Below are 23,377 nucleotides of genomic sequence, written 5' to 3'. Positions count from 1 at the left end.
CTTTCCTGGATTCCACCACCATACCTATTCCCAGCATGCCCCTTAATTCACCCTTAAAGGAGAACTCAACCCCCCACTAACAAAAAACCCTACCCAGTACCCTACATAGTCCCCCCCTCCCCCGCATAGGTGATAACACCTATAAATACTCTAATTCTGCTCACTTCCCAAAGAAATCCAAAGAGCTAAAAGATGGCACCCATGAGTTTCGCTTACTCTGCACCTATAGGCGGGTAAAGGATTAGGGGCACTTATAGGTGTTATCACCATTGTGGGGGGGGGCATGGACGTGACTATGTAGGGTACTGGGTAGGGGTTTTTATTAGTGGGGGGGGGGGGTTGAGTTCTCCTAAATTCAGTTTAGGATAATCTTCTGTCCATTCTAAGTGAAATGCAATCCTACAGATATACCCCACTTATACCACTTATCCATTTCTGTATACAGGTATTGGATCTGTTATCTGAAAACCTGTTATCCAGAAAGCTCTTAATTACGGAAAGGCCATCTCCCAAATGATTCCCTTTTTCTCTGTCATAATAAAACAGTGCCTTGTACTTGATCCAAACTAAGATATAATTAATCCTTATTGGACGCAAAACCAGCCTATAGGATTTATTTCATGTTTACGGTATGAAGATCCAAATTACGGAAAGGTCCGTTATCTGGAAAACTCCAGGTCCTGAGCATTCTGGATAACAGGTATCATACCTTTATCTCTTTTTCTTGGAAGCTGAAATTTTTCATAACTTATTATGTGCCAAAGTTTCATCATATGGGCACCCATAACAAGAATATTTGCAATCTTTGTCTTCATTTTTGTATTCCTAATACACAATGAATGTTACAGGGAAACAACAAAACAGCACTCTAAATAGCAAATAAAGCATCACAGTCATGTAAATTCATCTGTGCTCCATCTCGAAATGTCCAACTCTTCTTAAAGGGCAACTATTTGAGCAAAAGTGTTTGCTTGCACCCCCGGAGGAGTGGGCTAATAGAAAATTTGCCCCCTGCCAGCTCTATGCCACCCACACCAAAAGGGTGCTTGCAAATTAAAGTAGCTTGCTGATTCTCTGAATGTGTGTAACATCATGTGCATAATGAGTGAGCGTTGAGGTTCTCTTGTTAAGCACATAAGTGTGAGGGGAGGAAATCAATTTTTTTTTTTTTTCTAATGAAAGAAAATGTAATTTCAAGCAGCTTCCCAGTATAGTAAGTAATGCGTTCAACATTTTTCTTTGGTTTTAAAGTTATCTGTAATTGAAAGTGCAATTGAAAGTGGTATCCATTGTTATTCCCTGCACTGCTGGTTCTGACACACAAATACTGCATTACATATAATGGTAAATACCATTGAAAACTTTTAACTAACAAATTATTTTTTGTTTTATTTTTACACCCACTTTTTTAACATTATTAGAAGGCAATCCCAGAAAACAGAAAAGGCTTGGCTTGATTTAAAACATGCCGGCGAGGACAAAGGCAACACTCACCTGGCATTGCATGGTAAATACTCGGCCAGAACTGCCCACTGTCCCTCTTCATCCAAACTCGCACTGTTCTGAAACACAATCACAAAAAATATTCCATCATTGAGTTTATACTCAAATTATAATCAAATACAACTCAAAGGGGGTAATTTATCAAGATCCGAAATTTTTTGATAATTTTTGGTAAAATAGTTCGACCAAATCCTCACAGATTTTTCCCCTTATTTATCAATACATTTTCCAGAAAAGTTCCTGTGTAGAGAAAAAAACTATAAAATCGGAGTTCTCCATTGACATTCTACATGAACTCGGCAAGCTCTGAGTTGAAGTACTTTATTATTCTGACTTTTAACACCCTTGGGTTTAAAAAATTCAGAAAAATGTGAGTTATTTTCCACTAAAAATTCGGATTTTATAGTAAAAAAAAAATTGAATAGAATTTTTTTTAATTTTTTGGCATTTGAAATGTGGCTATAAAGGCATGAGGCTGTGTTTTCCTTCAGAGTTCGTGGGGGAGGTTCATAGCTGTATAAAGACAAAAGGGCACAGGACGAGGGTTTTTTTTATTAAATGGGCATGGAACCACGTGGTGACTATTAATACCAAATGGTTATGTTAAAGTATGTACATTATTTCTTTAAAGCCAACTTTCAAAAAGCCTTTCACTGGAACAGAACAGGTCAGTGGAGCCAGACTTGACACTCCCTCTGATATACAACTTTGTGCAGAATTTGTTTTGCAAGTAAGGGGGTTCCTCTGCACTAAAATACGCTGCTGTGTAAAACCACATTGCCCACGCTGATCAGAAAACCCGATACATCACGGATGAGCCTCAACAAGTGTGAAACTGGTCTGTAGTCAGCAGCTGGAGCCTGTGCTTTCAAACCCAGTGAGTGGCGCTTAAGCATGTTATGCCATAGATTTTGAAGGAACAGTAATCAAAACATCAAAAAATGAAATTGTTTTTAAGTAATTAACATATAATATACTGTTAGCAAGCACTTGCAAAAGCCGTGTGTTTGCTTCAGAAACACTATCATAGTTTTTATAAACAATCTTCTGTGTAGCCATAGGGGCAGCCATTCAAGCTGGAAATAAAAGGATAAAGGGCGCAGGTTACATAGCAGATAACAGATAAGGTCTGTCCAATACCTGTGTTATCTGCTGTGTAGGACAACAGTATATCATATTTTAATTACTTTGATACACTTTCATTTTATGGTGTTCCTTTAAATTGAAAGTTGACTTCCTACCTAGGTTTTCCACTATTTTTCTGTGTAGGAGGAGGAGGATGTTGGAGGGAGCACCCTCAACTTAAAACAGTACAAGGAGCAGCTGATTCAGGTACCTGTGAAACTTGCTTTATCTTCTTTGGAATAGACAAGCCACTTAAGAACTATATTTAATCCCTCCTTCAGGGGAGTGTTTTGTCCAACCCCAACATCACCTCACTATATTTGAACAGTCTATTTCTGAAACATTACCTTAGGTTTAGAACCCTCTTGGACCGTCTCTGATATAGGTAGAGCACCTAGGTTCTACAGCAGTGGTTTTCAGACTTATTTTGGAAACAAGACTGTCTTTGTGATTTATATTTAACATTTAACTGGGCCCCACTCAAAAGGAAGCAGATGAGAGACATTTAAAACCATGGTTATCAGTCATTCTGAATATGCAGGGCTGCACAGAAATGAGCAGCCCAAAGTCTCATCCTCATTGGTCCTAAGCTGTTCTTCCAGGTACAGGTATAAACAGGACAGCAAATAAGAATTCAAACCATTATAAATGGACTAAGTCACCCCTTGTGTGAGTGGCTAAGTGCCCTAGGGTCCAGTCTAAAGGTCAGATTTGTGGTGAATCTGTATTTGTTCTGTTTTGCTAGCTATTGTTGCAACTATAGCTCTATGACTGACACAATGGGAGAACTAAAAAATTGTTGAGCCTAAAACTGAAAAAAAAAATGTCTAAAAAGAAAGTGGACAGATAGGTCACCTGTTGTGGGACTAAATTCCAGCCACTGGATAGAAAAGACATTATACAGATCACAAACAAATTCCCGTCTTATGCTGCTGATTAAACATAAGTATTACAAGTGCATCAAGACCCTAAAGCAAGAGATAAACATGAGAATAAAGCTTTGTACTATGTTACCTTTGTGCCCAGGGGCTTACAATCTATCCATACAAATACAGCAAAAAAATAGCATGTGAAACCCCCTAACACAATACCTTAAACAGAACTACTAGTTCCTGACTCTAAGTTTCTAATAGCTCATTGTTCATCCTCTCGTGAAGCAGGTTTGCAGGGAAATAAAGATTCCAAATTAATTTGGGTCACAGGAAACCATTAAGAACTCGGTTAATGTACCTTTACAGAAGACGATCATTGGCAGAACCTCATAACTGGAGGAGAAAACTTCTCTACTACAGAAAGTAACTTGATTCTTAGTTTTTCTGCCTCCAACCCCTTGGCATACCGCTCAATTTTATACCCCCAAATTTGATACTATAAATGTAAATGTACTTATCCTAAGTTTATACCCTGAATTACATGAATTTGGTTGCCACCTTTTCCAGAAAATAGTAACTGCCTTCCTATATCTTTATGTCTCTTCCCTTTTAATAACAATGCCATCGAACATTATGTTTACCGGTCAGGTGCAAGCCTACCCATGAGTAGCATCAACAGTGTTGAGCAACAGGTATAAGTATAGGGAGCCTTATTCATTTTAAAATGTTAATCCAGCACATAGGGGTGTCCCAGGGGCCCTTGGCGTTTTGATGAGGCCTATTGGAGGTCCCACCATGCAACCAGAGCTTACCTTTCAGAGTGTCGGAGTGGGGCAATTGGGGCATGCATCACTAGTAGAGCTGAAATTACAATTTTGGCTCTTGAAGTTACCATGAGCAGCTTTTTGCCTCCCCATTAACTTGCGGGCTGCTGCAGCCTGAGGTGAGGTTCTCAACTTGCCTAATGGCAGCAGCACCCTTGCCTGCACAAAAGGGTCAAAAAAGGAATAGTGTCTGGAGTTTATGCAAACCTACAAATCGAACATTGATAATTTAGCCCCTTAATCTTGAAGATCTAGAAACAGCAGACCCAATACCCAGCATGAAACTATATTTTCTGTATCCTTTGCAATACATAAAGGACATTCACATCCAAGTCTCCCCATTGTGACCTGCTGCCATTTCATCACTAAGGATTTCCCAAAGCAAAAAGTAGTTCATGTCTGCGAAGAGCTACTAGTAGCAGCCACAAAATAGACAACAGTGATAATTGGCTTTAATAAGACACAATGTTTGTTTTAGCAGAGGCAATTCTCAGTATTGTCTATGGCAGTGTATTTTTGGCATTTTGAAGCCACAGCAAGTAGCTGCTACTGGGAGCTCCATGTGTCTTTACCCTAAAACATAAAAAGGGCTCATTTACAAACAATGCCTTCTTTTTTTGCCCTGCACGTTGCACCAAAATGCACAACTCTTTGCACCCTACAGTGAATTGCAATCAGTTGCACTGTATGTAGTTTTGATCTCACCACATGCAGAAGGACAAGGGTTGGCGGCACGTATACTAGCATGTACACAGTGCAAAGGTGACTAGTGCATAGTGAACACACAATCTGGCCTCTTGTGAGCTGTCTCTGCACCTTGTGCCAGCTTGTACCAGTCAATGCTGCAATGAGCTCCCTGCAGGAGTTCAATGAAGCCGTTTGTTTTCCTAACACGTTGCTAGGCAAAGCGCTTTTCTTCACTGCTGTCAATGGAAGGCAGAGCATGGGATCTATAATGTGTGGTGGTCAAGTCCTTGAGAGCATTCCCCCCTACCCACTGTTACTTAGTGCTGCAATTTGTATCCCATACACACACACGTTTGGAAAAGGCTAAAGAAAGGAGGGATAATAACACTGGGATAAGACACTTTCACCATGAAAGATATGAATGTTAAAGAGAAAGTTTACCAACTTTCAAACTGGCCTTAGCTATTCTAGTTTACAGTTCTGTGCCCTATGGTCAGGACCGCCACCAGAAATAGCAGAGCCCCATATGACAAAATTTCCTGGGCCCCCTCGGCTGCGCCCACCGCAAGCCCAACCTACAGGTCCACCCCCCCCAACAGGTACGCCCCCCACCACACAGTAAAAAAACAAAAAAATATTGGTGGCTAGGGTTCCCACATGTTAATAAAAAATAAAAAGATATTGGTGGTCAGGGCCCCCCATAAAAAAACATTTGTGGCCAGGGCCCCCCCATTAAAAAATATTGGTGGCTAGGACCCCACACACATTATAAGAAAATTGGTGGCCAGGGCCCCTTAAAGTCCATGCTTTCCCGAAGTCAGCAGCTCTCAGAAAGAAGGGGGGCCCGGCTAATCAAGTAAGTGTGGCCGGGCCCCCCTTACCCTCAGGGCCCCCTACAACTCTCCCCCCTGTCCCCCCCTGATGGCGGCCCTGCCTATGGTTGCTGGGGTCAGTGACTAAACAGAATTTATTTATGAACATCACTTGTTTCTATCCGCCTGTGATAGTGCCTTATTCTGCTTTCAATGCTGTTTTTGTGCATGTGTGTGTGTGTGTGTGAACTCTGCACAACCAATGCCAAGCAGGACACCAGGGCTGGAATGGCAATCTGTACATTGTGGCAAACACCAGAGAGGCCGCTGTAGGATGCCATAGACAGTCACTATTTATTGGACTGTTGGGGCCTCTATGAACTTGAAATGCAGAGCTCTTATCCTTGAAGATCAATTCAGGAGATCCCTGCTACGTGTGCCACCAAACATTTTCACTGGGAACTGGATGTGACTTCAAGCATTAAACTCGGATTCATCCCTGCATTTGATGTCATATGCAATGGCCCTCCTGAAGCCACTGAATGCCAAACACACATGCTCCATATGATGTCTGCTTTGGGAAATATCCCATTAAAAGGAGATTTGCACGGAGAGCATCTCATATACAAATGCAAACGTATGTCCCTTGCCTTACCAAACTGTGCTTCATTTCATAATTATAGGCAATAAAATAAAAAAATAACAGTTTACCCTAGTCACACAAATGCCTTTTTATTCCAGCGGCCTGCTTCTAATTACATAGTGGTGGCCGGTGGCACAGATTAGCTGCATCAAACTCCAAGTATTCTGAATGGTCACATTGTTAGTACCCAGTGTAAAATGAGAAGCCATGTTTAATCAGGAGCAGCAATAGATTCATGTGTGAGATTTCTTTTGAGCTCTTATCTGTGGTTTAACTGAAATTAATTTATAAACACTATGCGGATACGTTGTCAGTTTCTAGTGCATGATTAAATTAATCATTTCTATATAGACAGATATATAGACAGATAGATGATAGATTGTTGTTCCCCTTTAAATTAAAATTTAGTATGAAATAGAGAGTGATATTCTGTGACAATTTGCAACTGAGTTTTGATTTGCTATTATGTCATTTTGAAGTTATTTAGCTTTTTATTTAGCAATTCTCCCATTTGCAATTTCCCCATCTAGTTGCTATGGTCCAAATTACCCTAGCAACCATGTATTAATTTGAATAAGAGACTGGAATATGAATAGGAAAGGCCTTTGTAGCATTTGTTTTTAGATTTGAAATCTGGAAAGAATCCGAAGAAGGCAAATGATTTAAAAACTATAAAAAATAAATAACGAAGACGAATGGCCATTCTATTACATACTAAAAGTTTACTTAAAGGTGAACCACCTCTTTAATGTTTATGATTTTTTAGTAAACGTAACCTATGAAGATGCACATTATAGAAAGATCCCTTATCCCTCAGGTCCCACAGATTCTGGATAACAGGTCCCATACAAGTGTATATATTTATCAGAGGTTTGTTTACAAGTCCCCTTCTTTTAGCAGGAAATTAAGTAGGGAAAATGCCACTCACTTCCTTGAGATCTGCCCTACTTACAAAAAACAGCGGGGTGAGTTCTATCAGAATAGCCATGTTCCTTGCGAGTACAATTCTGGTTTAGAATATGTTCTGCTCAATGCAAAATTGGACCCAGTGACCTCCCAAAAGAAGATGTCAGTAGTTGCGGAGGTGTTGCAGTTCAGCACCATCCCTAGCAGAAAGTTCTTCTGGACACCAGCTCCTAACGAGAAGTACAAAGGTAACCCAATACACACAGGAACAAAGAAACAGACTATAGATGGCAGAATATATAAGGAACAGCTAAAATGGGTTCTTCAGATGATAGACAAGGTAAAAAAAAATGTGCTCATTCCAGACATTCCAAGCTACAGCTGTCAGAGTCTGTACAACAGAAGCACCCAAATCACGCTTAGAGGCTTATTTACGAACATTCAAGTTAATATTTTTTTTATTTATCAAATTTTTCTGTAAAAATATGCGTTTTTGAAAAAAAATTACTCAAAGTGTAAAAATGTGCAAAAACCACAAAAAAACTAGCTTTTGCATGTGAAAACAAGTATTATTTTCAAAAGTTTTTTTCATATTTGAACCTTTTAATAAATTACAATAAAAAACTCAAAAATGTCGAATGTTGATAAGTGGACCTCTTCGAGTCACAATGCTTTCCGCTGTACTGGACCTAAAAAAAGCCACTGCCGTACAGCCACGACCCCGCACTATACACAAGCCGAAAATAAGGCACTTCTCATTTTTTTTGCAGGGCTGTGCTTTCTGCCGGCCTTTCCTACAGCTGAAAGATACAGCCTGTCTGACGAAGCATTTGAAAGCAGTGGCATTTCAGTAGGGATGCACCAAATCCAGGATTCGGTTTGGGATTAGGCCTTTTTCAGCAGGATTCGGATTCGGCCGAATCCTTCTGCCCGGCCGAACCAAATCCTAATTTGCATATGCAAATTAGGGGCAGGGAGGGAAATGACGTGACTTTTTGTCACAAAACAAGGAAGTAAAAAAAAGTTTTTCCCTTCCCACCCCTAATTTGAATATGCAAATTAGGATTTGGATTCGGTTCGGTACTCGGCCGAATCTTTCATGAAGGATTCGGGGGTCGGCCGAATCTCCAAAATAGTGGATTCGGTGCATCCCTACCTTTCAGTGAAAGTAACCTTGTAATATAGTAAGGAGGGAAATAGTTAAAAGCCCACGTACACGTGTCCTTTTCGGTGAAAGCAGAATGTGCTGCTGCAGCTTCCCAAACTACTCTATGTCAGTGGCTAATATCAAAAACCTCCCAACTGTCACGTTTTTCACAGGACAGTCCCGAATTTGACAGCTCAACCCACAGTCCTGGATTGTTACTGAAATGTCCCACTTTCTCTATGATCTCCTGCACTGAACAGCCAGAAAAAGATACTGTCTGGCTTTTGGCAGACTGCCCAGACTACGTAGCAGCTGCACCTCGATACATTTGTTACAATTTCAAATAAGCAAAGTAACAATTGTAACTATTTTAGATAAGCAAAGAAACAATTGTAACAAACGAAGATAAGGAGGTCTCCGGAAAACTATGACTTGCAGCTTAAAGGGCAATTCACCTTCATTAGCAAAACTGTAATAACACATAAAAAAACACAGAAATGTGTTCAAACTTTCCAAATTTTGTATAATGAACATGGCAATCAGGGGGTGTGGCTTCAAAAATGGGCATGGACAAAAATATCACCATGCAGAGCAAGGCAAATCTTTTTATTTCCAAAATGTTGGGAGGAATGGCTAATGCAATAGTGCACTACTACTACTACTAAGCAGAAGCCTCAATGCCACTTTGAACTCCCAATAGCAGCATTATATTGGGCACCTTGGGGTGCAAATATATTCTTATTCTAATCTCTGTCTCTGCTTCACATTGAAAATCCCCAAAAGAATAACTGTATTTATTTAAGTAAGGGCTCCCATTTAGGAACCATATGAGGTTTACACAGTAAAACAAATATAGGGCATAAGACAGAAGCACTGCCCTAGCTGTACATTACCATTTCTTACCATGGGATCAGTAGATTAGATTAGTATCTGATAATTGTATCTGATTACAAATAGGTTTCTGTGCGGCCAGTGGTCTTATACACATTTATAGCTATTTACAAGCTACAACTAATATTCATATATTTAAAATGCATAATAAAAGGCAGAGATTCAGTTTTCCCAGACATAAATATAAATGATTCCTGGCCCTGCCCAATTAATTCCAGACCACACCCTGCTTGTTACATCCCCCTGTTATATGTTATACGGGTGATTCCTGAAAGTACAGAACAGTTGACAGGCCTGAACACATAAAGCATGTAAGAGGCTTAGTTGGCATTTATATATTTAAAGGGGTGGTTCACCTTTGAGATAACTTTTAGAATGATGTAGAGAGTGATATCTGAGACAATTTGCATTTGGTTTTCATTTTTTATTATTGAAGGTTTTTCAGTTATTTAGCTTTTTATGCAGCGGCTCTTCAATTTGCATCTTCAGCAATCTAGTAACTAGGGTCCAAATTACCCTAGCAACCATGCACTGATTTGAATAAGAGACTGGAATATGAATAGGAGAGGCCCGATCAGAAAGATCTGTAATAAAAAGTAACAATAACAATACATTTGTAGCTTTACAGGGCATTTGTCAGCGACGCCCATTTGAAAGCTGCAAAGAGTCAGAAGAAAAAGGCAAATAACTATAAAAAAATAAATAATGAAGACCAATGGAAAAGTTGCTTAGAATTGGCTGTTCTATAACATAATAAAAGTTACCTTAAAGGTGAACCACCCCTTTAACAGGTTGGGAATATATCGATTGTCGACCGCTCTTCATGCCACTCAGGCCACCGTACAGTCCACTTCTCGGATCGTGTAAAAAAGCACACAGGGCTGCTCCCCTGCAACACAACTTGATATTCCTGCAGTCCCCAGTGGTGGAATATATGAAGAATAAATGGTGCAGGAACAAACACCCGTGAGTAATGGGCCCTTGAAATTACATTTGGAATCAATCCTCAATTAGATTTTTTATTAAATATGGCAATGTGACTTACTCTGCACATGGCATGTATTTGTGTGCCAGAAAACACAGCAGACAATGGCTTCCACGTGGGTCCCTTATTATATAGGGGCCCCATCTAAACAAAAAAGGGGCTTCCAGTTGAGCATCACTGGTGTTCACTGCCAAAACCCAACTAATAAAAACTGGCAACTGATTTTAAGTTTTCTAATGCATTTCTTGTACAGGTATAGGATCCATTACCCGGAAACCCATTATCCAGACAGCTCCGAATTACGGAAAGGCCATCTCCCATGGACTCCACTTTATCCAAATAAAGATTTTCTTTTTCTCTGTACAGGTATGGGTTCCATTATCCGGAAAAGTTATCCAGAAAGCTCCGAATTATGGAATAGGCGTCTCACATAGACTCCATTTTATGCAAATAATCCAGATTTTTTTAAATTATTCTCTGTAATAATAAAACAGTAACTTGTACTTGATCCTAACTAAAATATAATTAATCCTTATTGGAAGCAAAACCAGCCTATTGGGTTTATTTAATGTTTACATGATTTTTTAGTAGTCTTATGGTATGAAGATCCAAATTACAGAAAGACCCCTTATCCGGAAAACCCCTGGTCCCGAGCATTCTGGATAACAGGTACTATACCTGTAGTAATAAAACAGTACCTTGTACTTGATCCCAACTAAGATATCATTAAGATATATGATTAATCTGTACTGGAAGCAAAACCAGCCTATTGGGTTTATTTAATGTCTACGTGATTTTCTAGTAGACTTATGGTATGAAGATCCAAAAAGCTCAGAATTACGGAATAGGCGTCTCGCATAGACTCCATTTTATCCAAATAATCCAGATTTTTGAAAATGATTTCCTTTTTTCTCTGTAATAATAAAACAGTAGCTTGTACTTGATCCCAACTAAAATATAATCAATCCTTATTGGAAGCAAAACCAGCCTATTGGGTTTATTTAATGTTTACATGATTTTTTAGTAGTCTTATGCTATGAAGATCCAAATTACAGAAAGACCCCTTATCCTGAAAACCCCTGGTCCCGAGCATTCTGGATAAGAGGTACCATACCTATAGTAATAAAACAGTACCTTGTACTTGATCCAAACTAAGATATCATTAATCTGTATTGGAAGCAAAACCAGCCTATTGGGATTATTTAATTGTCACTTGATTTCTAGTACACTTAAAGGTATGAAGATCCAAATTATGGAAAGATCCATTATCCAGAAAGCCCCAGATTCTGAACATTCTGGATAACAGGTCCCATACCTGTACTCATTAACAGATATGAGCTCCTTTTACATTAGTTATAACCAAATTTATTAGTTGCCACTTCAATAATAAAACATTAAAGGAATAGTTCAGTGTGAAAATAAAAACTGTGTAAACAGATAGGCTGTGCAAAATAAAAAATGTTTCTAATATAGTTAGTTAGCCAGAAATGTAATGTATAAAGGCTGGAGTGAACAGATGGCTAATAAAACAGCCAGAATCCAACTTCCTGCTTTTCAGCTCTATAACTCTGAGTTAGTCAGCGACTTGAAGGGGGGTCACATGGTACATTTCTGTTCAGTGAGTTTGTAATTGACCCTCAGCATTCAGCTCAGATTCAAAAGCAACAGATATGACCCATGTGGCCCCCCCTCAAGTCTCTGATTGGTTACTGCCTGGTAGCCAGGGTAACCAGTCAGTGTAAACCAGAGATCCCAAACCTTTTGAACCCGTGAGCAACATTCAGAAGAAAAAGGAGTTGGGGAGCAACACAAGCTTGAAAAATGTTCTTGGGGTTCCAAATAAGTGTTGTGATTGGCCATTTGGTAGCCCCTATGTGGATTGTCAATCTACATTGAGGCTCTGTTTGGTTGTAAATCTGTTTTTTATAGCGCCAAGACTTGCCTCCAAGCCTGGAATTCAAAAATAATCACCTGCTATGAGGCCACTGGGAGCAACATCCAAGGGGTTGGAGAGCAACATGTTGCTCACGAGCTACTGGTTGGGGATCACTGGTGTAAACCAAGAGAGCTGAAAAGCAGAAGTGAGTAGTGTCTGACTGACATGTTATACATCAAATCACTCCAGCCTTTATACATTACATTTTTGGCCAATTAACTATATTAGAAACATTCTTTATTTTACACAGCCTATCTATTTACCCAGTTTTTATTTTTACACTGAACAATTCCTTTAAAATTCTAAGGGGCCGATTCACTAACTTCGAGTGAAGGATTCGAAGTAAAAAAACTTCGAATTTTTGTGCTCCTCGACTATCGAATTGGCGTAAATTCGCCTGAGTAGAATGATTCGAATAGGTCGAGCGCAAAAACGCTGCGACTATTCGCCATTCGACAGTCGAAGTACTGGATCGAGCGAAAAAACGCTGCGACTATTCGCCCATTCGATAGTCGAAGTACTGTCTCTTTTAAAAATACTTTGACTGCCTACTTCGCCACCTAAAACCTACCGAATTGCTTTAAAAGCCTATGGGAAAGTCCCATAGGCTTGTTTTCAAAGTTTTTGATCGAATAAAAAGGCATTCGATCGAATGAAAATCCTTCGATCGAGCGCCTATTCGCCTGGCGAATATTCGCCAATTCGACTATTCGCCAGCGCGTAAATTCGCCCAAATTGCCTATTCGATTCTATTCCCTAGTCGAATTTTCGAGGGATTTAACCCCTCGAAATTTGACCCTTGATGAATTTGCCCCTAAATGTATGAAAATGTATGAAAATTGAGCTCTAAAGCACTAGCATTACAGCTGTTGCTTCCACTACTACTAACTGGTTTATTTCTGGCCAGGGATTACAATAACCTGGAAGGACCCTATTTATATAAGCATGTGACTGGAGGTCGAGCTCTCCAAATTCTAACACCCCCAGCCAACCGGAATCGCGTTCTTGTAGAACTCCAACTTGCCTTTACATAGCGGCACCATACAGAGATCTAGTAAAAGCAGAGAAGTCTAAAACAGGAACTAGAACTTGATGACAGTTGATTTCTGTTTTTCGGCCATGATTCTGCCTTTTTCAGCAGGATTCGGCCAAATCCTTCTGCCAGGCCGAATCGAATCCGAACCCTAATTTGCATATGCAAATTAGGGGGAGGAAATCACGTGACTTTTTGTCAGAAAACAAGGAAGTAAAACATTTTTCCTCTTCCCACCCCTAATTTGCACATGTAAATTAGGGTTCGGATTCGGTTCGGTATTCTGTCGAATCTTTCACGAAGGATTCGGGGGTTAGGCCGAATCCAAAATAGTGGATTCGGTGCATCCCTAAAAATCACACATGCCAAAGCACCATGAGGGTCAGGGCACACAGGCAGATTCGGGGAGATTAGTCGTCCAGCAACAAATCTCCTTTTCTTCAAGTAGACTAATCTCACCGAACTGCCTCCCCTGCCTTCCCACCGGCTAAAATGTAAATCGCAGGAAGGCATGATTCGTTTTCCGAAGTCGCCCAAGTTTCCTCGTGAGGCAATTTCAGGCGATTTCTGAAAACGAATCGCTCCGAGTGCCATCCCACTTGCAATTTTCATTTTATCCGGCGGCAGTGCCGGGCCAACGCATTTTTGTGCTCCTCGACTATCGAATTGGCGTAAATTCGCCTGAGTAGAATGATTCGAATAGGTCGAGCGCAAAAACGCTGCGACTATTCGCCATTCGACAGTCGAAGTACTGGATCGAGCGAAAAAACGATGCGACTATTCGCCCATTCGATAGTCGAAGTACTGTCTCTTTTAAAAATACTTTGACTGCCTACTTCGCCACCTAAAACCTACCGAATTGCTTTAAAAGCCTATGGGAAAGTCCCATAGGCTTGTTTTCAAAGTTTTTGATCGAATAAAAAGGCATTCGATCGAATGAAAATCCTTCGATCGAGCGCCTATTCGCCTGGCGAATATTCGCCAATTCGACTATTCGCCAGCGCGTAAATTCGCCCAAATTGCCTATTCGATTCTATTCCCTAGTCGAATTTTCGAGGGATTTAACCCCTCGAAATTTGACCCTTGATGAATTTGCCCCTAAATGTATGAAAATGTATGAAAATTGAGCTCTAAAGCACTAGCATTACAGCTGTTGCTTCCACTACTACTAACTGGTTTATTTCTGGCCAGGGATTACAATAACCTGGAAGGACCCTATTTATATAAGCATGTGACTGGAGGTCGAGCTCTCCAAATTCTAACACCCCCAGCCAACCGGAATCGCGTTCTTGTAGAACTCCAACTTGCCTTTACATAGCGGCACCATACAGAGATCTAGTAAAAGCAGAGAAGTCTAAAACAGGAACTAGAACTTGATGACAGTTGATTTCTGTTTTTCCCTAAAGTTGAACAAAATGTGATGATAGAAAAAAAGAATTATGCTGTGCTCAGTCATTCCCATGTAATATTTGTAATTGTCAGAGAGTAGGAAGGGGAGGGTAACAGTCTATGGATACTGAACAATCAGATCAGCCAACTGACTCATCTTTGCTGGAAGTAGGGGCATTTCTGCCATGAGGTGCTTCATATGGCATTTTACCAGGGGAGGCAAAAAACTTCTCGCAACTTAAAGGAACAGTAATACCAAAAAATTAAAGTGTTTTAAAGTAATGAAAATATCATGAAGTGTTGCCCTGCACTGGTAAAACTGATGTATTTGCTTCAGAAACACTACTATAGTTCATATAAACAAGCTGCTGTGTAGCAATGGTGGAAACTGAAAAAAAGACTATATGGCACAGGTTAAATAGTGGATAACAGATAACACCACTATGTTCTACAGAGCTTATCTGCTGTGTAACCGGAGCCTTTTCTCCTTTGAATGGCTGCCCCCATTGTTACACACCAGCTTATTTATATAAACAAAAGTAGTGTTTCTGAAGCAAACACAGCAGTATTAAAAGTGCAGGGCAACACTACATTATATTTGTATTACTTTAAAACAGTTTTATTTTTTGATGTCACTGTTCCTTTAAGAAGCTGAATGTGCAGTTTTGTTTCCTTAAAGGAAAACTATACCCCCCAAACAATGTAGGTCTCTATTAAAAGATACTGAGTAAAACAGCTCATTTGTAAAACCCTGCTTCATGTAAATGAACCATTATCATAATAATATACTTTTTTAGTAGTATGTGCCATTGGGTAATCATAAATAGAAAATTGCCATTTTAAAAAATAAGGGCCGCCCCCTGAGATCGTAAGATTCACGGTGCACACATACAAACCACATGTAAGGTCACATGAGCCAATTAACAGACAGAGTTCTGCCTTTTGCTTCCTCACTTCTCCCTGTTACAGTTAGTGTTGTAGTATTTCTGGTCAGGTGATCTCTGAGGCAGCACAGATACAGTCACGAAATGGTGGTTCAAGGCAAGAGATGTAAAAGGGCAATATTTATGTAAATATATATTCCAGTTTGGTAAGATTCTTTAATATGTCATTCAATTTGATATAAACTATCTGTTGCTTAAGTATTCATTTTGGGGGTATAGTTTTCCTTTAACCAGAAATTTGGCTCTTCTACTGCACAAAACACTTGTGAAGCCCTCACCTTAAACCTTCCCGGGAGACAGTGAGATAAGGAGCAGGGCTGGAAAACTATAAAGAAAAAGCAATATAAACTTAATTTCATGGAAATAATAGATAGAAATCTAAATATAATCAATTAAAATGTTTGTCCTGTTTCTAAAATAATAAGCCAATCTTCAGTATCAACCTCTCAGCATCTTTTGAAAGACAGACAGAAAGACAATACATAGTCTCGGGACAAGGAGTACGTGCCAATGTATTTGACCTGTCAATCAAAATCTGACTCCAACTCCTGTATAAAGAGAGGCAGATTGCTGAGCAGGAATACTAAAGAGTATACTTACTATTACTTACAGAATTTTTTTTTTTTTTTTTTCAAGTTTCTGTTTTTATTTATTTCCAACAAACAAGAAAATAAATTTTAATTACAGTCAGAAAAGGAAAATACATAAATAAAATTGCCATGTTTACGCTTCCAATTATTGCCTAGGTAGGATTATGCACAGTCGGTGTACTTTTTTTAACTGAATTTTTAACTGATTATATTTAGAAAGTTTCTAATTTCCACGATTATTTTTCAGGCCCCTATTGGTTTTAATGTCACCTTTAAATTTGTTTTTGTGATTGAATTTCAATTAAGAGCTGTATTTGTTAATCCCTTTTCATTGTCTGGTTCTGACTTTTAAAACAATTAGCAGGAGTCCTTCTCCAGGTCTGTTAATCATCTGGCTTCTGCTACATAGTGTCAGGACCAGAACTGCTGAAAATATACAGATACCTATTATAACCCCTGATATCGTTGGAACCATTAAAAAAAAAAAGTCACTAACGAATATTGGAAAGTTACTTAAAATTACATATTGTTGGAGTTCAGGTTTAACCCCCTTCACCTTTAGATTAACCAGCAATGATGAGATCAGACTTCTGTAGAATTCACAAGTCACACATGGTTTTTATGTGCCCACACACCAAGACATTTACCCATACACCTTTTTAGAATCAATGCCATTAAACTCATGGTACCCACGGCACATTTGCTACTGGTGTTCTAAAGCAATAACACGCTGTAAAAGCAAAAGAAAAGCTGCACTGCCAGGTTCAGGTGTGTTAACTCCACTGGCTGAAGAGTATCAGCAGACAAGATGCCACGTTAAGTCTTATGAAAAGGATCTCTGTGCCAGAGGAAACAATCTTTTTACTACGACACTTACTAGGCAGCATGCCATATACTGACACACAAGTCTAATGTTTAACTGTCTCCCTATTGCTCAGCTACACTCCCTACTCGGATCCCCACACAAACTGGCTGCCAGTAGATGGTAAAAGTCAGCACCCCTGCGGTAATTCACAAAGTGGCAGCAGTGGGGATAAATGAAGGTATTTTGGCCCTGCTGTCAGAGTAACTAAAAATCACTAGGGATGCACCGAATCCAGGATTCGGTTCGAGATTCGGCCATGATTCTGCCTTTTTCAGCAGGATTCGGATTCGGCCAAATCCTTCTGCCAGGCCGAATCGAATCCGAACCCTAATTTGCATATGCAAATTAGGGGGAGGAAATCACGTGACTTTTTGTCAGAAAACAAGGAAGTAAAACATTTTTCCTCTTCCCACCCCTAATTTGCACATGTAAATTAGGGTTCGGATTCGGTTCGGTATTCTGTCGAATCTTTCACGAAGGATTCGGGGGTTAGGCCGAATCCAAAATAGTGGATTCGGTGCATCCCTAAAAATCACACATGCCAAAGCACCATGAGGGTCAGGGCACACAGGCAGATTCGGGGAGATTAGTCGTCCAGCAACAAATCTCCTTTTCTTCAAGTAGACTAATCTCACCGAACTGCCTCCCCTGCCTTCCCACCGGCTAAAATGTAAATCGCAGGAAGGCATGATTCGTTTTCCGAAGTCGCCCAAGTTTCCTCGTGAGGCAATTTCAGGCGATTTCTGAAAACGAATCGCTCCGAGTGCCATCCCACTTGCAATTTTCATTTTATCCGGCGGCAGTGCCGGGCCAACGCAGGCAGGCACCCTAGGCAGCCTGGCCGGGCAAAGCACCCAATACGCTTGTGCGCATGCGCGTAAAAACACGAGTGTACATGCACAAAAAAAATAAAGTGCGCATGCACAAAACAAAGATATGCGCTAGAGAGATCGCACACATCGGCCAGAGCAGGGACAGGACTAGGGGATAGGAGATGCAGAGAAGGTGCGTGCCTGGTTCCCCTCCAGCTTTGCGCCCCAGGCACGTGCCTACTCTGCCTACCCGTAGTTCCGGCCATGGTCGGCGGGAAGGCAGGGGAGACAGTTCGGGGAGATTAGTTGCCCCGAAGAAGCGGAGATTTGTCGCCGGGCGACTAATCTCCCTGAATCTGCCTGTGTGCTCTGACCCTAAAGGGACAATTTTTTCCCTATGTATTAAGAGGGCACATAAGTGTCACAAAAGTATTGGCAATCTTACTATAGTCCTCTAAAAGTAAAGGGAATGTGTCTTTAAAGGAAATACCATTTTACACATGGCACCGGCCCGGGGTTCTTCTAGCGAGCACCATGGAGAGATCATCTTCCTGCTTCTTTGGGTCTTCTCTCGGCGGCGCAGGCGCAGTACAGCAAAAAGCCAAACTTTAACGAAAAAGCCGTGTACTTCGCATTACTATGCATGCATCTGCCATGGGAAATTTGAAAACCGAAGAAGCAGGAAGAGGATCGATCTGTGGTGCTCGCTAGAAGAACTGCAGGCCGGTGCAGTTTTCTGCTGATAGAAGCACCTGCCCGGAGTGACAGGTACGTAAAAGTAATCACCTGGGGGTGCCTAACTTTTGGCACCCCAAGTGTAAAATGGTATTCCGTCTCCTTTAAATGTTATGTTTAGTGCTGCTTCAGTTATAATATACCCAATTAAAAATGCCATTTTTTTAAAGGGATAACTATTTTTTTTTAGCCCAAATTTAGATCAGACACCATATATTATGAGATATATATAGATATATAGATATATATATATATATATATATATATATATATATATATATATATATATATATATATATATATATATATATATATATATATATATTATATCAATGGCTACCTGACTGTGAGTGATTTAAAAGCAAAAACACAATGTCCCATTAAATATACAATACTACTATTACTCTGTTCAGGAGCTGTGTTATGGTTTATGAATTAGTTACTATGTAGCCAGGTTCATACTGGCTACATAGTAACTATGTAGCCAGAGCCCATATTTACATAGCAGATAGATACACAGTCTGGATACAAAAGTGCTAGTGGTGGAGCAGTTATGGCTCATTACACACCTATAGGATGAAATTAATTTCAAGGTAAAGTCATGAATCACAGCAAGCATCCATCAGTGCATCCTGCATGAGCAATAACAAACTGCAGAAGCAGTAGCTGAGCTACAAAGGTTAACAGGCCTGATCAATTATACAGTAACCCATTGCTACACAGCCCGTGCCAGGGTTCTACAGTTACAAGGCGGCAGAACTGCAACCCAAGCTCCTTTACTAATTAATCAGGATCTGCCAGGTAACCAGCACAATACTGTTTCAATGGGGGGGTAAGTCCCTGGGCAAAGAGAAAAGTGTAGGGTCCTACTGTTTGACATTTCAGCTTAGGACTCTTTAGCTGATGTCCAACTATAACTTTCAGGGCCCCCTGCCTGTCTTCGCATATATCAGAAGGTGCTGGGAGTTGTACTTAAGCAATGGCTGGTATACAAGGACACTGGTATCACGAATGCCAGGGTAGATGTCATTAATAGAAAAGGAACAGAACAGAGATGAGATGAGAATTATTACAAAATAACATTGTCTTTATTCAGTCACTATCTCTGCCTACAAACCGCATCTCACATTGGCCACTGTCCCACTCCTGCACACCATTACCCACAATGCTACAGGCATGGATACTCTTGGGCACATACTGGCACCCTGCGTGAGGAATACTGGCACCCCTGCGTGAGGAATACTGCATGGGGAATACTGCATGGGGAATACTGGCACCCCTGCATGGGGGAATACTGCATGGGGGAATACTGCATGGGGGAATACTGCATGGGGAATACTGCATGGGGGAATACTGCATGGGGGAATACTGCATGGGGGAATACTGCATGGGGGAATACTGCATGGGGGAATACTGCATGGGGGAACACTGCATGGGGGAACACTGCATGGGGGAATACTGCATGGGGGAATACTGCATGGGGGAACACTGCATGGGGGAACACTGGCACCCCTGCATGGGGAACACTGGCACCCCTGCATGGGGAACACTGGCACCCCTCCATGGGGAATACTGGCAGCAATGCATGGGAAATACTGCATTGGAATACTAGCAACCCATACATAGAGCAGAGACACATTTTGCAGAGACTCACCTGTCCTCGGAGACACTGATGAGCCCGTCCTCCTTGGGCACGATCACTGCCATGTTCACCACGTCCTGCGAGCCCTCCACCTTGTTCAGCAGGACGGGCTTGCGAGTCAGGGGCTTGGGGTGGATCTCCGCCGCCATCCCCGCAGCAGGGCTTTGCCGGAGCAGGGTAACCGTGAGGCGGGGTCTGGCTGCAGCCTATGCAATAAGTACGACCCGTTGTTGCCCATATGATGCACAATCCGCAGCACTGAGAACCCCTCCGGCAGCTGAGCGCACGCGTCACTTCTGGGAACACCCCCTCCTGGAAAAGGCGCCCGCTCATTGGCTGTAAGAGGAGGCCAGAGAACGCATTGAGGGACAAACGATCATCACCCCGAGGGAGGGGAGGTAATGGATTATCCCACTCACAAACTGGGTAAAATCAATCCACACAAACTCCACAGCTCCAGTCAGTGTAAGGCAGTGGTACAGCAAGGCCTTCTCTGCTCGGCCTGATATTCACTCCTCTTATCCACTAGGACTGAGGAATAGGCTTGGGATCCTTTAGTAAACTGGTGAGGGCTGGGGGCCTGTGTAGAAAAAGTCAGAAAAAAACTATATTAAAAAAACAAAGATCAGAATTAGCCATTGTATAACATGCTAAAAGTTTAAGGGATACTGTCATGGAAAAACATGTTTTTTTTCCAAAATGCATCAGTTAGTGCTGCTCCAGCAGAATTCTGCACTGAAATCCATTTTTCAAAAGAACAAACAGATTTTTTTAATTCAATTTTGAAATCTGACATGGGGCTAGACATAGGGGCACATTTACAAAGCTCGAGTGAAGGATTCGAATTAAAAAAACGTCGAATTTCGAAGTGTTTTTTTGGCTACTTCGACCATCGAATGGGCTACTTCGACCTTCGACTATTACTTCGACTTCGAATCGAATGATTCGAACTAAAAATCATTCGACTATTCGACCATTCGATAATCTAAGTACTGTCTCTTTAAGAAAAACTTCGACCCCCTACTTCGGCAGCTAAAAGCTACCGAAGTCAATGTTAGTCTATGGGGAAGGTCCAGCGTTTTTTTGATCGAAGGATATTCCTTCGATCGTTGGATTAAAATCCTTCGAATCGTTCGATTCGAAGGATTTAATCGTTCGATCGAACGAATAATCGTTTGATCGTTCGATCGTAGGATTAGCGCTAAATCGTTCGACTTCGATATTCGAAGTCGAACGATTTTAGTTCCTAGTCGAATATCGAGGGTTAATTAACCCTCGATATTCGACCCTTAGTAAATCTGCCCCATAGTGTCAATTTCCCAGTTGCCCCTGGTCATGTGACTTGTGCCTGCACTTTAGGATGGAACTACTTACTGGCAGGCTGTTATTTCTCCTGAACTGAATCAGTCTCAGTGGAACTTGGCTTTTACTATTGAGTGTTGTTCTTAGATCTACCAGGCAGCTGTTATCTTGTGTTAGGGAGCTGCTATCTCGTTACCTTCCCATTGTTCTTTTGTTAGGCTGCTGGGGGGGGGTGATATTGATCCAACTTGCAGTACACAGCAATAAAGAGTGATTGAAGTTTATCAGAGCACTGACTGGGGGCAGCTGGGAAACTGACAATATGTCTAGCCCCATGTCAAATTTAAAAATTGAATATAACAAAATCTGTTTGCTCTTTTGAAAAATGGATTTCAGTGTAGAATTCTGCTGGACAGCACTATTAACTGATTCATTTTGAAAAAAACATGTTTTCCCATGACAGTATCCCTTTAAATTAAAGGTCTTTGATAAGTGTGCCCTTCTATCCCTATAAGTAAATAGAGAGCAGGGGCAGTTCTGCTCTGGTGAACTGCTGTGAACGTTATTTTAACTACAGAGATGGTGCAATCTTGAAAAGCTTGTGTCCAGGAAACAAACCATAGGATCAATTTATCAGGGTAAATAAAGTAAGCCACACATTGCCAGAGGGAAATATGTAGGGATGCACCGAATCCAGGATTTGGTTCTGGATTCGGCCGAATCCTTCTGCCAGGCCAAACCGAATCCAAGTCCTAATTTGCATATGCCTTTGTGTGCCTTTTTGTCACAAAACAAGGAAGTAAAAAATGTTTTCCCCTTCCCACCCCTAATTTTCATATGCAAATTAGGATTCGGTTCGGTATTCGGCCAAATCTTTTGGGATGGATTCGGTGGTTCGGCTGAATCCAAAATAGTGGATTCGGTGCATCCCTAGAAATGGTTGGGTGGTTTTCACCCTTTTAGAAATATGCTCCTATACAAGTGAATAGGGAGCTGAAGCATAACCCTGTGGAACTCTATTCTCACTCCTTGATAAGCCCTTCTCCTAAACCAGCTTCTTCTGGTTGTAAACAAGAATTTGCTATATCACGAACAAGTGACGCTGTTGTTTTTTTACAATGATTAAATTCCTTGAAAAACTGCCTTTAAAAATGTCTTGAAAACCAGAGGGAAAAAAACAATTACTGTAAATTGGCAAAGTGCTTAGCAGAACTTTTCCAGCAATTTTGCATTTCTTTAGAGGATTTACTTTTCTTTTAAATTGACAGCTTGGATTTTTTTTTTGGGAAGGTTACCCTAAATCTTCATTATGAGCTGGGGAGTTCACTTTTAGAGGGCTGGGGGGAACACAATTTTTAGGGTTCTCCATAGCAGAGAAAATGTCACTGGAGCTCATGACCAGTTGGGCCCCTGGTCAAAAGTTTTTTGGTGGGCCCCTGGTCTAAGGTTTTTTTGTTGGCCCCTGGTGTCCCAGTCTGACACTGGAGCCCGGGAGTTTACATAGTGCCCTGACAGTCGCTGCTAGTGCCCCTTATTGTTCTTACATTGGCACCTGGGGGTTGTAAACAAGGATTTATCTTACAGAGAATTCCCTGTCTCTCTTTCTTTCTAGATTCCTCCTTTATGGCCTCAGGTTGGTATTAAAATATTGCTGTATGTTATTTACATACTTCATCCTACCAGAAGGCAAAATAGCAACTAGACGAACAGGATCTAAACAATAATTAAAGCAAA

At 40.8% G+C, this 23,377-nt stretch overlaps 1 protein-coding gene across 1 annotated transcript in view; it reads right to left on the bottom strand.

Moving 5' to 3' along the window:
- The window catches only part of wdfy2.S (WD repeat and FYVE domain containing 2 S homeolog), a 32,548-nt gene extending 11,719 nt beyond the window's left edge, over positions 1-20,829 (bottom strand). Inside the window, exons 1-2 of the mRNA XM_018250200.2 lie at positions 20,354-20,829; positions 1,495-1,562 (exon numbers count right to left, since the gene is read on the bottom strand). Coding sequence (XP_018105689.1) covers positions 1,495-1,562; positions 20,354-20,490 — 205 coding nt within the window. The 5' untranslated portion in view covers positions 20,491-20,829. The remainder of the gene's footprint in view (positions 1-1,494; positions 1,563-20,353) is intronic.
- Between the last annotated feature and the right edge of the window lie 2,548 nt (positions 20,830-23,377).

This window comes from Xenopus laevis, chromosome 2S (assembly GCF_017654675.1).
Source record: "Xenopus laevis strain J_2021 chromosome 2S, Xenopus_laevis_v10.1, whole genome shotgun sequence".
In the NCBI taxonomy this organism is placed as follows: Eukaryota; Metazoa; Chordata; class Amphibia; order Anura; family Pipidae; genus Xenopus; species Xenopus laevis.
This window is presented reverse-complemented; position numbering and strand designations above follow the sequence as displayed.